This window comes from Oryctolagus cuniculus, chromosome 13 (assembly GCF_051225735.1).
Source record: "Oryctolagus cuniculus isolate XC-2025 breed Fujian yellow rabbit chromosome 13, ASM5122573v1, whole genome shotgun sequence".
Classification (NCBI taxonomy): domain Eukaryota; kingdom Metazoa; phylum Chordata; class Mammalia; order Lagomorpha; family Leporidae; genus Oryctolagus; species Oryctolagus cuniculus.
The window spans coordinates 92,320,834-92,337,020 of record NC_142879.1 but is presented as its reverse complement, the minus strand read 5'-3'; the positions used below and the strand labels follow the sequence as shown (position 1 = coordinate 92,337,020).

General features: G+C 36.7%; 1 protein-coding gene across 3 annotated transcripts in view; it reads left to right on the top strand.

Annotated features, from left to right (window-relative positions):
• LOC103352179 (uncharacterized) overlaps nt 1-16,187 on the top strand; it is a 110,377-nt gene that overhangs the window by 60,542 nt on the left and 33,648 nt on the right. For all 3 annotated transcript variants that reach the window (XM_089311793.1, XM_070055921.2, XM_089311795.1), the window contains exons 23-27: nt 5,278-5,348; nt 5,679-5,772; nt 11,398-11,550; nt 14,450-14,532; nt 14,706-14,799. In XM_089311793.1, the coding sequence (XP_089167919.1) occupies nt 5,278-5,348; nt 5,679-5,772; nt 11,398-11,550; nt 14,450-14,532; nt 14,706-14,799 (495 nt within the window). The remainder of the gene's footprint in view (nt 1-5,277; nt 5,349-5,678; nt 5,773-11,397; nt 11,551-14,449; nt 14,533-14,705; nt 14,800-16,187) is intronic.

The window sequence follows — 16,187 nt, the reverse complement described above, 5'->3', positions numbered from 1 at the left end:
CATGGATTAAAGACCTAAATCTATGACCTGACACCATCAAGTTACTAGAGAACATTGGAGAAACCCTTCAAGATATTGGCACAGGCAAAGAATTTCTGGAAAAGACCCGGGAGGCACAGGCAGTCAAAGCCAAAATCAACTATTGGGATTGCATCAAATTGAGAAGTTTCTGTACTGCAAAAGAAACAGGAGAGTGAAGAGACAACCGACAGAATGGGAAAAAATATTTGCAAACTATGCAACAGACAAAGGGTTAATAACCAGAATCTACAAAGAGATCAAGAAACTCCACAAAAACAAAACCAACAACCCACTTAAGAGATGGGCCAAGGACCTCAATAGACATTTTTCAAAAGAGGAAATCCAAATGGCCAACAGGCACATGAAAAAATGTTCAAGGTCATTAGCAATCAGGGAAATGCAAATCAAAACCACAATGAGGTTTCACCTCACCCCGGTTAGAATGGCTCACATGCAGAAATCTACCACCAACAGATGCTGGCGAGGATGTGGGGAAAAAGGGACACTAACCCACTGTTGGTGGGAATGCAAACTGGTCAAGCCACTATGGAAGTCAGTCTGGAGATTCCTCAGAAACCTGAAGATAACCCTACCGTTCGACCCAGCCATCCCACTCCTTGGAATTTACCCAAAGGAATTTAAATTGGCAAACAAAAAAGAGGTCTGCACCCTAATGTTTATTGCAGCTCAATTCACAATAGCTAAGACCTGGAACCAACCTAAATGCCCATCAATGATAGACTGGATAAAGAAATTATGGGATATGTACTCTTTAGAATACTATACCGCAGTAAGAAACAACGAAATCCAGTCATTTGCAACAAAATGGAGGAATCTGGAACACATCATGCTGAGTGAAATAAGCCAGTCCCAAAGGAACAAATACCATATGTTCTCCCTGATCGGTGACGACTGACTGAACACCAAGAGGGAAACCTGTTGGAGTGAGGTGGACACTATGGGAAATGGTGGCTTGATCAGCATAGCCCTGACTGTTAATGAACAACTTAATACATTATCCCTCTTAGTAGTTTTTTTTATCTGTTCTACTTAATATGACTGGTTTAGATCTGTAATTGATGCACAGTTATTCTTAAGTGTTGAAAATTAACTGAAATGTGATCCCTGTTGAACATGGTGGTGGGAATGGGAGAGGGAAGAGATGTATAATTTGGGACATGCTCAGGCTGACTTGCCCCAAGTGGTGGAGTTGGAAGCATACCAGGGGATTCCAATTCAATCCCATCGAGGTGGCATGTACCAATGCCATCTCACTGTTCCAGGTGATCAGTTTCAGTTCACAGTTGGTCATGGTGAAGGGACTGGGAGTCAAAGGGAGCACATAGACAAGTCTAGTACCTGCTAACGCTAACTGATGGAGTAAATAAAGGGGAGAGTGATCCAGCATGGGAAGTGAGAATCTCAGCAGACTCATAGAATGGCAGATGTCCTAAATAGCACTCTGGCCTCAGAATCAGCCCTAAAGGCATTCGGAGCTGGCTGAAAAGCTCATGAGAGTATTTCAGGCATGGAAAGCCAAGACACTCTGGCAAAAGATCTCTGCGAGTGAGATCCCAGTGGAAAGAACAGGCCATCAAAGAAGGAGGTACCTTTCTCTGAAGGGAGGAGAGAACCTCCACTTTGACTATGAGCTTGTCTAAACAAGATAAGAATCGGAGAACTCAGAGGGCTTCCATAGCCTTGGAAACTCATGACTGGAGCATAGGGAGATTACTGATGCCATAGACAGGAGTGTCAATTGGTAAAGTCAACAACAGGAGTCACTGTGCACTTACTCCTCATGTAGGATCTCTATCCTTAATGTGCTGTACACTGAGGCTTAATGCTATAACGAGTACTCAAACAGTATATTTCACTTTGTGTTTCTATGGGGGTGCAAACTGTTGAAATCCTTACTTAATGCACACTAAACTGATCCTCTGTAAAAAAAAAAAAAAAAAAGAAAGAAATTATCAATTCCCAACTTGACTCTCACTGGGATTAAACATGACAATAGGTCTGCTCTGATTTCATCATCATTTTAAAAAATCATCTATTATTTTTCACTTTATGTTTCTGTGTGGGAGCAAACTGTTGAAATCCATACTTAATGTATACTAAGCTGATCTTCTGTATATTAAGATAATCGAAAATGAATCTTGATGTGAATGGAAGGGGAGAGGGAGTGGGAAAGGGGAGGGTTGTGGGTGGGAGGGACGGTATGGGGGGAAAGCCATTGTGATCCATAAGTCGTACTTTGGAAATTTATATGCATTAAATAAAAGTTTAAAAAAAAGAAATGTAAAAAAAAATATTTTATTATAATTAAGACAATTTTGTCAATATGATGACTTCTTACACCATCTTATTCTGCCATTTTTCTTATACTTAAATTCTTTCTAAAGATAGCATTTATATTTGAGGATGTTGCAGATTTTGCACTAGTCCTCCTGAAAGCTGAGAGACTTTATCATCTACATATTGCCATTCAACTTCAAAACTTTTTGCACCAAAATTGACTTATCTTTAAGATCATTTCCCACAAACTCTTAAAGATTTATTGTATTTTTCTTGAAAGTCAGAGTTACACAGAGAGAGGAGAGAAAGAGAGAGGAGAGACAGGGAGAGGGAGAGGGAGAGAGAGAGAGAGAGGTAGTCTATCCAATGGTTCACTCCCCAATTGGCTGCAACAGCTGGAGCTGCACTGATCTGAAGCCAGGAGCTATGAACTTCCTCCAGGTCTCCCACATGGGTGCAGGGACCCAAGGACTTGGGCCTTCCTCTACTGCTTTCCCAGGCAACAGCAGAGAGCTGCACAGGAAGTGGAGCTAGCCGGGTCTGGAACCGGCGCCCATATGGGATACCAACACTTCAGGCCAGGGCATTAACCCACTGTGCCTACTCCCTTCCACAAACTTTTAAAAATGCTGTCTTAAACACTCTTATCTGTATATTTCATGTAACACCATAGAGTTCACCCATCCAAATAAGTGTAGCTCAACGTCCATAGTATATTCCCAGAGTTGGATAACCAGCACCACAATCAATTTTAGAACAGCTTTTAACATCCTGAGAGAAAACCTTGTCTCACTCACCCATCCTGCCTTTAGCTCCTATATCTTCCCTAGTCCTTAGGCAACCAAACATGTACGTTTAGTGTCTCATTATTTGCCTGATGTGGATATTTCATTTAAATAAGGTCATCCCTACAATATGCAGCCCTTTATGACTGATTTCTTTCACTTAACGTAACATTTCCAAGGTCAATCCATGGTATAGAATCTATCAATACTTCTTATTATTTTTAAAATAATATTGTACTGTGCAGAATACAGTTCTTTGTAGGAATTATTCATTCATCAGTTGATAAACATTTCATCAGTTGATAGAACACTGTTTCCATTTTTTGACTATTATTAACGCTATTGCTATGAGCATTCATTTCCAAGTTAATGTATGGAATATGCTTTTTACTTCTCTGCCTGTGAACGTCAGCAAAGTGAGTGTCTCTGGCCAGTTTTCCCCCTCTCTCCTCCTTTTTCACACTGTTATTTTAGTTTCTGTTGATCTGTACTCATTGTATTCAGACCCTACTCCAGAGGTCCTTTCACTGATGGGATGTTCTGTGTTCTCTCATCGATTTTTCTCTTTTCAGTACTTGTCATCTAGTTTATGGAGAATAACGTGGCCTTTAAGTTTATATTGCTTTTACTTATCTGCATAATAGATAATTTGTCTAAGGTGACAGTTGTGCTATAAATTTGCCTAAGTGGACATATGTGATATAAATGTGTAGATTGAAAATGTTATAGTTGGACAGTTAAGTTAAAATTAAGTACTTTATGCCATGCCATCTGTGTTCCTTGAGACACTGACAGGAACATTATGAGTGAATGAATGAATGAATGAATGAAGCTTTTCTTCTAAACACATTTTAGGCAATTAAGTACAATATTCAAATACTTAATCCTATTTCTGGAGAATTGTTCTATAAAATGCTAATGCTTTACTCACTGGGAGAATATAAAATCTGAAGTTTGCTTCCCTTTATTATATAGCCAGAGCTGGGACTCGTAGCTTTACAGCTCTTTACCAGTGGAAATGCCATACATTTTCTTACACACCAAACCATGGAGCATCACTCTATCCTCAGATTGCTTGCTAGAGCAACCTGAGAATGAAGAGTGATTTGGGAAATTTGATTTAGCTATAGAGTCTGGTCTTTTCATTAGTACATTTAGGCCAATTTTTATGGCTATGTAAGATATGTGCTACTCAAATTCAGAGTCCTGTTTGTATTGTATTTCATTATTATTGCCCACTGAGTTTACAGAAAAATAATTTATAAATTATAAGTTGCATAAAGGATGGTTGGCTAATAAAATTAATGAAAGCTTTATAATGAGCTGGCAATGTATTCTGGGCCTCATGCTCCTAGTTTGCTGCCACTTTGGTATGAAGGATTTGGTATCACTTTATAAGAGATCACTTCTATTGCTACGCTCCCCTTCCCAAATATGTCATTTTATTCAAACATGAATTCAATAATAATAATGCTATTGAAATATTTCCCTGACTATGTGACACATCTTCTTTGAAGTTCTTTACATATACCTTTCATTTAATACCTCCTACCTTCAAGTGAAGTAGACACTATTATTTCCATTATACAGGTGAAGAACTAACACAGGGCAAATGAATTGCTGAAGATCACACAGATAGTGGAGCCAGAATCCAGGCACTCTGGCTTCATTATTGGTGTGGCCACTGAAAAATTCCATTAAACATTTGTTGTCTATAACATTATGTGAATTTTTATGATCTCTGGGATACCAATGGTCATTTGCACATATGAATATCTAAAATTATAGTTGATTTCATTGTACTTGGATTTCAAAATTATAGCTATTTTCCATAAGGTAATCTCCCATTCCTTTAACTGGCCAATATTGTAAATCTGAGAATTTTTCTGATAGAACATACTCAAAACCAAGTCTACTCCTGTGTCATTTTCTTGAGCAGATGACTATAAACTTTCTGTAATGGCCCAGACAGTTCTGTTTTAGATTTGAGGTCATAGCATCCCTGTTGGCACAACTCAGCTTTGAAGTTATAGCATAAATGTAGTCATGAATAAGATGAAAAGGAAGAGTCATTGCTATGTTCTAATGAAATTTTAGTCATAAATCTAGGTACTTCCCAGATTCATACCAGATACTGGTAAATTTCATGTTTTTTTTTTATTCTTTGTTGTAGTTCCAAGAATCAGAAGATGAACAAAAGGAGGTGGTACAAAACACTGAGAAAATTCAAGATCATCTGGAAAAGTACAATTCAAACAACCATTCAAAATAACTTGAGTCTTTCTAAAGCATATATGCTATGTACTATGAGAATTATATCATTTTAAACATAAATACTTCTGAGTAAAGCATGGAAAACTTTTAGTATTAAACTATTTTTAAATGCATAGCTTTTGCACATTATCCCTAAATTTTGTGCATTATTGACAAAGCAAGATAGAATAATGATATATTTGCCAAGAAATTGACTTCAAATTTCTAGAATTTGCATAATAACACTTTCAGATGTTTATTCTGAAATATATTTTCTTAAATTGATCTGTGAGAATCATTAATTTAAAATATGTATTTTAGGCATGATCAGGAAAATCATGAGTTGAAAGATACAATACTAAAGCAAGCAAGGGAAATTAAAAATCTTCAGGAAATCCTTTTCAGACTAAGTTCAGTAAGTCAATCATTCACCTTTTGTTTATTATGTATAAGGCTACTATGGGAATTGATAATAACTATATATTGGAGTCCCTGCTAATTGTTAATATGTTTTGAAATCCCAAGAAATGAGAGCAGCGAATTCTGAATTTTTCATAATCTAAAGCATTCAGTAAGATTTTAAGACTAAGTTATTGTGATGTTGTAAGTTATATTTCTTTTTTTAAAGATTTATTTATTTATTTGCAAGTCAGAGTTACACTGAGAGTGGAGAGGTCTTCCATCTGGTGGTTCACTCCCCACATGGCCGCAAAGGCTGGGGCTGTGCCAATCTGAAGCCAGGAGCAAGGAGCTTCTTTCGGGTCTTCCACATAGGTGCAAGGGCCCAAGGACTTGGTCCATCTTCTGCTGCTTTCCCAGGCCATAGCAGAGAGCTGGATCAGAAGAGGAGCAGCCGGGTCTTGAACCAGCACCCATATGGAATGCCAGCGCTTCAGGCCAGGGTGTTAACCTGTTGCGCCACAGCGCAGCCCCAAGTTATATTTCTTTTATTAAAAGATTTATTTGAAAGGCAGAGATACACACACACACACACACACACGCACACACAAAGGGTGGGAGGGGGGAGAGAGAGAGAGCGAGCAAGCAAGCAAGCAAGCGAGCTTCATCTGTTGATTCATTCCCCAAAAGAATACAACAACTAGGGCTGGACCAGGCTGAAGCCTCTAACCAAGAACCAGGAGCTTTATCCAGGTCTCCCACATGGGTTCACGTGCCCAAGCTCTCATGCCATCCTCCTCTGCTTTCCCAGAAGCCTTATCAGGGATCTGGATCATAAGAGGGGTGGATGGGACTCAAACTGGTACCCATAAGGGATCCAGCAGTGTAGGCATCAGCTTAACCCACTATGTGACAACATTAACCTCATAAACTGTATTTCTTAACAAGAAAGGATAGTAGGTCTTTGAGTGGACTTTTTAACCCCAAGAAATATGTGTTTCTCTTTGTATTTTAAAATGAAAGAAATATGGAATACATAGCAATGACTATTCTTGCCGGGCCTTGTAAAGTTACCTAATGCCCTGAGCACTGCAGATTAAGCAATCAACTTTTTCCCCATTAACCTATATATATCAGCCTTTATTTTGACTTAGGTCAGTCTCAGAAAAGATGGCTGTGTAGTCTAGGATCCTAATTTATTGATGAATAGTGAATGCTTTACAACTATTTATAACAAAAACAGGATTCCCTTATCCTTCATGTTTTCCTTTAATAGGATATAAGGTCACAAGATTGTATGAAGCACTAATATGGAACAATGAAGTAGTTGTTTCTACTAATTAATTGCCTTCAGGCACAATAGCTAGAGTGCAGTTGCATTACACAGATTCACATGCTTGTTTGGTTTAGAACATTTGTGGTGTTTGATCTCTCTGATGTCTTAGGAAAATTGAAGGATTGTTTTTCTCTAGACCTGTAAGAACTTAGTTCCATACATGTGAAATGAAAGCATATTGGTAAGGGGACTTTTTCTTTTTTAAGATTTTATTTATTTGAAAATCAGAAATACAGAAAGAGAAGGGGAGAGAGAGAGAGAGAGAGAGAGAGAACTCTACCATCCATTGGTTTACTCCCCAAATAGGTACAATGGCCAGGGTTGGGCCAGGCCAAACCCAGGAACCAGGAGCTTCTTCCATATCTCCCATGTGGATATAGGGGTCCGAGTACTTGATCCATCTTCTGCTGCTTTCCTAGGTGCATTAGCAGGAAGCTGGATTGGAAGTGAAGCCCCTTGGTCCTGAACCAGCACCTATATGGGATGTCAGTACTGCAGATGGAGGCTTAACCTTCTCTGCCACAGTGCCAGCTCCTATGGGACTTTTTAAAATGCCACAAGACATCCCTTTATAAAATTGTCATACAGAAATATGTTAAGCAATTAGACATTCAAAAATTGGTTGTAGTACCTAATAGCTGTTGAGCTGCTTCAAAATAAAGAGAGGTTTCCTGTACATTCCTGTATAAATGTTAGAAAATGTCATTGAATTATTAGGTACTTTGAAATCTACCCTGTAAATCAAAAGTTTAATAAGAAACAGTTTTCATTCAACTCATTGGAATGTAAGTTTTCCAGAAAGTTCTCATCCCATGAGTCCCTCTACCAGAGAATACCCAAGTTGAGATATTTCGTTGACACAGCTGTGGAGCAGTGGATCTGAACTGGGACAGAGGCAGAGTCTGGTTGGCTCCAATTGACCTACTTGAGTGTACATCTGAACAGAACTTCAGGAGACTCAGAAGGAAGCTCAAAAGGTCGTATCTGTGGAAGAGGAACTTATTCAAAAGAAAGCAGAGAAATCCATGACTTGACTTTGTGAAAGCTTTGCATTAAAAAAGAAAATCAAGTGTGCATCCAAGATGACTGAGTAATGAGTAGCCTCACTAATGTCAGTCACAGTAACTAGAACAAAGGAGCATGTCATTCTCAGGGCAATGAAATTCCTGTGGAGAAGTGGCAGAACACAGACTCCTTGAGGCAGTTAGGGGAGAGAACAGATACACCACTGTCATCAGTGACTGCCGCCGGACATCCCTTGTATCTGTGTGACTGACTTCTGGTTGGGAAACACTGTCTTGCTGGGATAAGATAGGAAGAAGATGCTGTGGCTCCCACTGTGAGCAGCCCTAGCTATGGGAGAATTTCACAGTCTCCACTGACTTCAAGTCCAGTCCAGGGATCTGACTGGGATCTGAGTGACTAAGTTGCTCTGAAAAGGGAAGGCACATTGCCCCCTTCCATTTGCACAAGGGAAAAGCAGTGTTAGGAGGGAAATCTATAGCATTAAATGTCCATATTTTTTTAAAAAGGTCTCAAAACGTGTTCTAAGTATGCATCTTAAAAATTTAGAATATCAAGAACAAACCAGACATTAGCAGGAGGCAATAAATAAGAATCAGAGCAGAAATAATTGAAGTTGAAGCAAAAAAACAATATTAACTATTAACAAAAAGGTGTGTGTTTTTTTTGAGTAGACACATCTTTAGCCAAACTACCAAATTACAAAAAAAAAAAAAAAAACTCAAGTAAATAACATTAGAGGTGAAAAAGTAGATGTTAAAGGTGACACCATTGAAATACAAAGGCTCATAAGAAACTACTCTGGGGCTGGTGTTGTGACACAGCAAGTTAATGTGTGGCCTGCAATGTTGGCACCCCATGAATAGCAGTATCAATCCTAACTGCTCTACTTCCAATCCAGGTTCTTGCTAACGCACTTGGGAAAGCAGTGGAAGGTGGCCCAGTTTAATGGGCCACTGTCACCCATATGTGAGACTTGGGTAGAGTTCCTGGCTCCTGGCCTCCACCTGGTCCTGTGTTGACTTTGGGGAACCATTTTTGGAGTGAAGCAGAAAATGGAAGATCTCTCCCTCTATGAGCAACTTTATGCTAACAAATTGGAATACCTCAAAGAAATGGGTTAATTCCCAGATACAGAAAGCCTAAAGAGATCCATAAGAAGCAGTGAAATTGAAAGAATAACCAAAAGTCTGCTATCAAGGAAAAGTACAAAACCTGATAGATTTACTATTGAATTCTGCAATACATTTAAAGTGAGACTAACTCCAGTACTTTTCAAACTATTCCAAAATATTGAACAGGATGGAGTTGCCAAACCCTTTTTGAGATCAGCATCATACTGATTCCAAAACTGAACAGAGACACAACATGAAAAGACTACTACAGACCTATTATCCTTGATGAATATAAATGCAAAAATTCTCGACAACATACTAGCAAAGTGAATCCAACACTACATCAAGAAGATTGTATGTCACAAATCAAGTGGGATTTTTCCTAGAAATGAACGAGTGGTTCAGCATTCACAAGTCAATAAACAAATAATATCACCAGAATGAACAAAAACCATTTAGTCATCACAGCGAAAGCATTTGATAAGATTCAGCATCCTTACATAAAAATGTAAGCTAGCTATAGATGCAACCATACCTAAAAATATTAAAGCTATATATGATAAATCAACTCTCAGTATATCATACTGAATGGGGAGAAGTTGAAAACTTTTCCCATCATATCTAGAACAAGACAAGTTTGAGTACTTTCACTCTTATTCAATATAGTGTTGGAAAAATTAGCAAGAGCAATTAGGAGAAAGGACATCATAATTAGAAAGGAATAAGTCAAAATATCCATATTTCCAAATGACTTGTACATGGGAAAACCTAAACAATCCACCAAAAAGCTGTTAGAACTGATCAAACAACTCAGTAAAGTTGAAGATACCAAAATCAAGATACATAAAACTAGCTTTTTTACATGCCAGTACTAGAACTCACTGAAAGATAAGTCAAGAAAGAAATCCCACGTACAATAACCAACCTCAAATAGTAGGAGTAAATTTAACCAAAATAGTTAATTAACATGAAAATTACAGAATGCTAATGAAAGAAGTTATCAAGGACACAAGAAAATGCAAAGATGGAAGAATTAATATCATTGAAATGGTTATACAGCCTTAAGCAATCTACAGATTTAATTTGGGGAATTTTACCAAATCTGCATTGGATTTAATTCTGTCATTGGCATTTATGATGTAGTTTGAACATTTTTACAAATAGTTTGCTTTTTATTTTTATTTCAAGGATGAGTTCCTATCAATGGGTATAATTTCTCCAGTACAAAGATAATTGTAGCTGTCTGTGGATTGTTAATTTGGCATTGGATTCCTGTTTTCAGAGACATGCAAGCTGGCAGAGTTCATGATTCACAGTCGTGAGAGCAAAGGAGAGAGTTGTAGGTGCTGAGGTCAGGAGGAAGCTAGAAGCAATATTTGCATAGGGCCTAAGAAGCTATTGGGAATTACTTTTTCAAAAAAAGAAATCTGTTCAAAGGATTTGAGCGAAGAATTGACTGTGTGAGGAATTCTGATGTTACTAAAAAGAGGAAAATAGTTCAACACTGTAGAATTATACCAGCTCTAGATACAAGATACGCATTGCTCTGTGATACTTCAGTAGGTTCTTAAGTGTTGCAGATTTATCAGGACAGAGATAGAGAACTGAGTCTGTTGGCTAATACATTACTGATTGTGCAGGGAGATAACACCTTCTGTCTTACCTGATTTCAATAATTAATAAAAATGTGTACAATTGAGGAAAAGAAGGTGAAGTGATGTATGTGGTGATAGTACCTAAAGTACAGATGCTGCTTGTCGTTTGATATGGTGATTCCTTGGTAATCTCATTGCTAAATTGAAAATGCAAGTCAATAAAGTGTGTAACACACTGGACTTCCTCAATATGCTAGCTTAGTGGCACGTTACACTCTAGAGTGTTCTTCATTTGTCCTTGTGTTTGTGTGGTTGACTGGGAGCTACAAAAAACTACTGCTGGCTAGCATCCTGAGAGAAAATAGTGTGGCATATTGCTTGCTCAGGAAAAGGTCAAAATTCAAAGTATGTGTCCTATGGAATGTTTATCACTTAATTGCCATCCTAAAGCTGAAAAATCCTAAGTGAAGCCATCACAAAAATCAGACCAGTTGTATGTATCTTTGAATGAAATATAACCATTATTTAACAATAAAGTGACTTATAAAATGGTAACACGCATATCTTATCAGGTAGATATGAAACACCTGCAGCAGCAACAGGATGACATTGAGAAAAGGCAATGTAAATCGGAGGCATCACTGAGAGAGATGGCACAGTTTTACCTTAAGTTAAACAGCAAGATGCAGGATATAATGAACAAGTTAGATGAAATCATCAGAAAAGTATGTATGATATTTAGCATGTCAATAAGAATTCTAGAGCTAAGAGTTTCCAGATACAAATATCATAAGACCCTGCTTTATTTGAATATGAAAATCCTGGCACAATTTTATCATTATGCACTTACTTCTTAAACTCTGATATCCACTCTATGTATTGTTATATTCTTTATTAAAATAATATTCACTGTTAAAAACTTGAGGAATATATATCATTTTTCACAGAAAATGCACATTTTTCTCAATATTTTCAGTGGTATCAGTTGTCATGATAAAACAAGGCAGATTGAATCAGAGGATAAAATCTTGCAGAATTCTCAAAAAATACATTTCTTGTTTCACTTATGTGAATGGATACAGAACCTATGTTTATTGATCCTGTGTATTTCAGAATAAATTCTCAAAATACTTTATACTATGCTGAAATGCACATTTTAAAATATTTTGCAGTCTAATTGAAAACCGTGTTTATCATTCACATATATGTTATTTATACACATTATAAGTGTGTATAATGTATGTTATCTATACACATAATAAGTGTCTGTTTTTATGCATGGAATATTCATATCCTGTGTAGTCTATACTTCCAAAATTTAAAATTAAGAAAATTATTAATATCCTGCCATTGGAGTTTTAAAAACTGATTTATTGTGATATAGTGGTGCTTCACAAACTTCTTGGGATACGTGCAGCATGTATAAGGTATGAATTGAATTCACACATTTTACCTTTAAACTGACATCTCTTAAGCCTACTTTTTGCACAAATATTTTTATGACTGCTCATATATTTCACCTATGTAGACTTCAAACATTCAGATTAATAAAATTCAATATCCATAATAGGTTCCCAAAGTGGGATATCCATCACCATAATCAGTTTTTAAATATTTCAGTCACCATAAAGTGAAACTCTGTGTCACTTATGCATCACTCCTTCAGTCCTTTTTTCTTCCTTTTTCCTACAAAAAGGAAGTGTTTTTTCTCCAATGATTTGCCTGCTATGAACATTTCATATACATAGAGTCCTACAGCATGTCGCCCTTTATGACTGGCTTTTTTCACTTAGTATACTAATTTCAGGATCCATCCATGGCATAACATTTATCAATACTTCTTTTTATTATTAAATAACATTTTATTATCTAACAGAGTATAAGTCTGCTGTACAAATTATCTGCTCATCAATGCATGGACATGTAGAATGTTTCCACTGCATGCTGCCATGGACATTCATTTCCAAGTTATTGTATGGACACATTCAATCATTTCATTGGATTTAATCAAACTTGGAGTTAATTGGGCCTGTTTTCTCATTTCTCCACCATTCTTTATGCTGTCCTGTCTTTGTTTCTGTTCACCTAAACATATTTATCCAGACCCAGCCCCAAATTTCCCTTTTGTCAATAAGCTTTTCCTTCTGTCACATTTTGACCTTACACTTTTCAATATTTGTCATCTAGTTTTTATGGAACAGCATAGACCTTACTTTTAAACTGCTTTTATTTTTATTCATGGGAAATAATCTTGTCTGAATATAAATTTTCCTCAGGGGATTTTATCTGACATGGATGCCACCTATCTTTGTGTTGATTGAACATATTTTAGCTTATCAATTGTTAGACTAAAAGTATAAACAATTTATATCATTTCAGAAATTTATTCTTTTTGAACATGTATTTATGTATTTGAAAGGAAAAATCAGATAGAGGGAGAAGCTGAAAGAAAAAGAGATTTCCTCCATCTGTTGTTCTAATCACCAACTTTCCACATTTGTTGGGGCTGGCCAGGTCAAAGCAAGGAGCATGGAACTCTATGTATGCAGGTCTCTACGTGGGTGGCATAGACCTAAACACTTGGGCCATACTCTGCTGTTTTCCCTGTCAGTTAGCAGTGAGCTGGGTCAGAAGAGGACCAGCAAGGGCTGGAATGCCAGCATCACAGAGGCAGCTTAGCCCACTGTGCCAAAACGCTGACCTGCTGAATTTTCTTCTTTGAGGCATTGACATAAGCATTATGAATAAAGCTTTAAGGTGAAGCTTTTAAAGTTTTTAAAGTTGTCCTTTAAGAAACAAATTATAAAATCAAAACACTTGATTGCTGTAGAGGAGAACTTATCTATCAAAAACTCAGTCTATACTCAGTAAGAAAAAAAAAATTAACTATTTTCTTTCATGAACTAGCCAGAACTGGGATTTATTGTTTCATAGCTCTTTTTTCTGCTGGCTACAGATTCACTAATAGATCCAAATGTATACTGTTATGCTATCTACAGAGTGCTTGTAAGGCAGCATAAGAATGAATTGATTTTGGAAACTTCATTTAGCCACTGATTCCAATATTTTCAGGTCTGTGCTTTGAGTCTGTGTCTTATGGTCTACAAAGTATGTGCTACTCAATCTAGGAATCCTGTTTACATTATCATTACCCAGGAAGTAGTGCAGAGAGTAAGTGATCAGTAAATCATAAGGTGAAAAAACACTGGTGACTATTGAAAGCACTGACAATTTTATGCATTACTGGGGAAGTAGTCTGGCCTTCATCTTTCCCATTGGGAAAATAGCAGAAGATGGCCCAAGTGCTTTTAAATTGTGAAAGCAAGGGTTAAGTGTAATTTGTATAAAAGACCACTTTCATTTCATGCCACCTTTTTGAAATGTCAAAAATGTATCAAAATATGAAATGAGTAAGAACAATTCTTGACCAGATCATATTATTTTAGATATTGGACCAAGTGATGTCTGTTGGCAAGTCAACTTTGCAGTTACAGCATGAATGTTGCCATGAACAATATGCAAATGAAGAAGTGTTGTGATTTCCAGTAAAATTTTAATGGCAAAACCAGGTAGTGAGCAGTTTGTACCAGGTGCTGGTAACTTTTTTTTAATCCTTTGTTTTAGTTCCAGGTATCAGAAAATCTACACCAAGGAGTGGTAGAAAATGTAAAGAAGACACAAGATTATCTAGAACACTACAATTCAAGGTACTATGCAAACTAGCTTGAGTCCTTATAAAGCACAGTAGCCATGGACAACAAGAAACAGGCCATACTTTTCCAATTTTAAGAATTTACACAATATTGCCTTCTGATGCTTAGTCAGAAATTATGTGTATGCTTAGATTGATGGGTGAAAATATTTTCCATGTACATTGTAGGCTTCAGTCTGAAATTTTGGAAATGAAAGATATCGTCAAACTGCATGCTGGCAGTATTGAAGAGCTGCAGAAAAATCTGATAAGACCAAGTTCAGTAAGTCAGTCTCTTAACCTCTGTCACACTGAGAAGGTGTTTCTGTATCTCTGCTAGGAGATTGGGAAAATACTTTGCCTAATCAGACAAGTCTCATTGATAAGTATATTTTCTGTATTTATACAGATACTACTTGCTACTACCAGTGCAAATCTGCTAACCCTTATAGAAGGAATGGACTGAACTCATAAAATTGTTTAAGTAGTCAGATTACATTTTAAAATTCTAATTGTGTTACATTAGAAAACAATATTTTGTTTACAGTGGATTTTTTATATCCTTTCATCAGTTGATGGACATTTCCATGATTTCTACCTTTGGTATACTGTGAGTAGTGTTGCAATGGTCATGGTTGTAGAAATGTCACATGGAGTCCCTAGTAATATTTACAGTACCTTTTGAAGTGTGAATAAAGTCAAGTGATGACATGGTGTGGAATTCTGAATCTCTTTGGTTAAAATCTAAACTCTTCTTTGGGATTTAATAGTACATTTATTTGAGAGTGTAAGTTGTATTCCTTATCCAGAATGGATACTGGTTCATTATACATGCTTTTTCACCACAAGGAATGTTACATCTTTGGGTTCTTAAAAGCAAATAGTGTCATTGGTTACCTAGAAATGACTACTCTGGCGTTATGGGCTTACAGAGTTTCATAATGCTCTGAACGCTGCAGGTTCGGAACCAAACTTTTACCTGTTAGTCTACGTTCATCAGCCTTTATAAGGACTTAGTTCAATCTCATAAAAGATAGGTGTGTAATCCAGGATTCCAATTGATGGATAGTGAATACCATATAAAAATTTATCAAGTAAAACAGGATTACCCTGTCTTTCATGTCCTTCTTCATAAAAATTACTCTCACAAGATTACATGTAAACACTTATTTGTAAGAATGAGATTATGGATTTTACCAATTAGTTTCTTTAAGTGACAATCGAGTGCTGTTGCATTATGAAGGTATTTATGTCTACAGAACAAGAACATTTGTGTTGACCATTTTCATGAATTAGGAAACATTGAAACATTCTTTTACTCTAGACTTCCAGTAAATTAGTTCAAACTATGTCCATGACAGGGTGTTGATGATGGATTTTTGTGGATAAGAATGCCAGATGTCCCTTTACCTTAATTGTCATACAGAAATATGAGAAGGAATTCAACGTTCAAAACTTAGTTGCAGTGCCAAATAGCTATGGAGTTTGTTAAAGATGAAGGATTTCTTATGAATTCTTGGAGGAATTAGTTAGGAATATGTCATAGAATTACTTGTCAGTTGGAAATCTTGGTATCAAATGTTTAATAAGAGTTGGTTCTACCCACTCAATCAGTAGCCACTAAAGTTTTCCAGAATGCTCTCATTAAATGATTTTTCTAACCAGAGAATT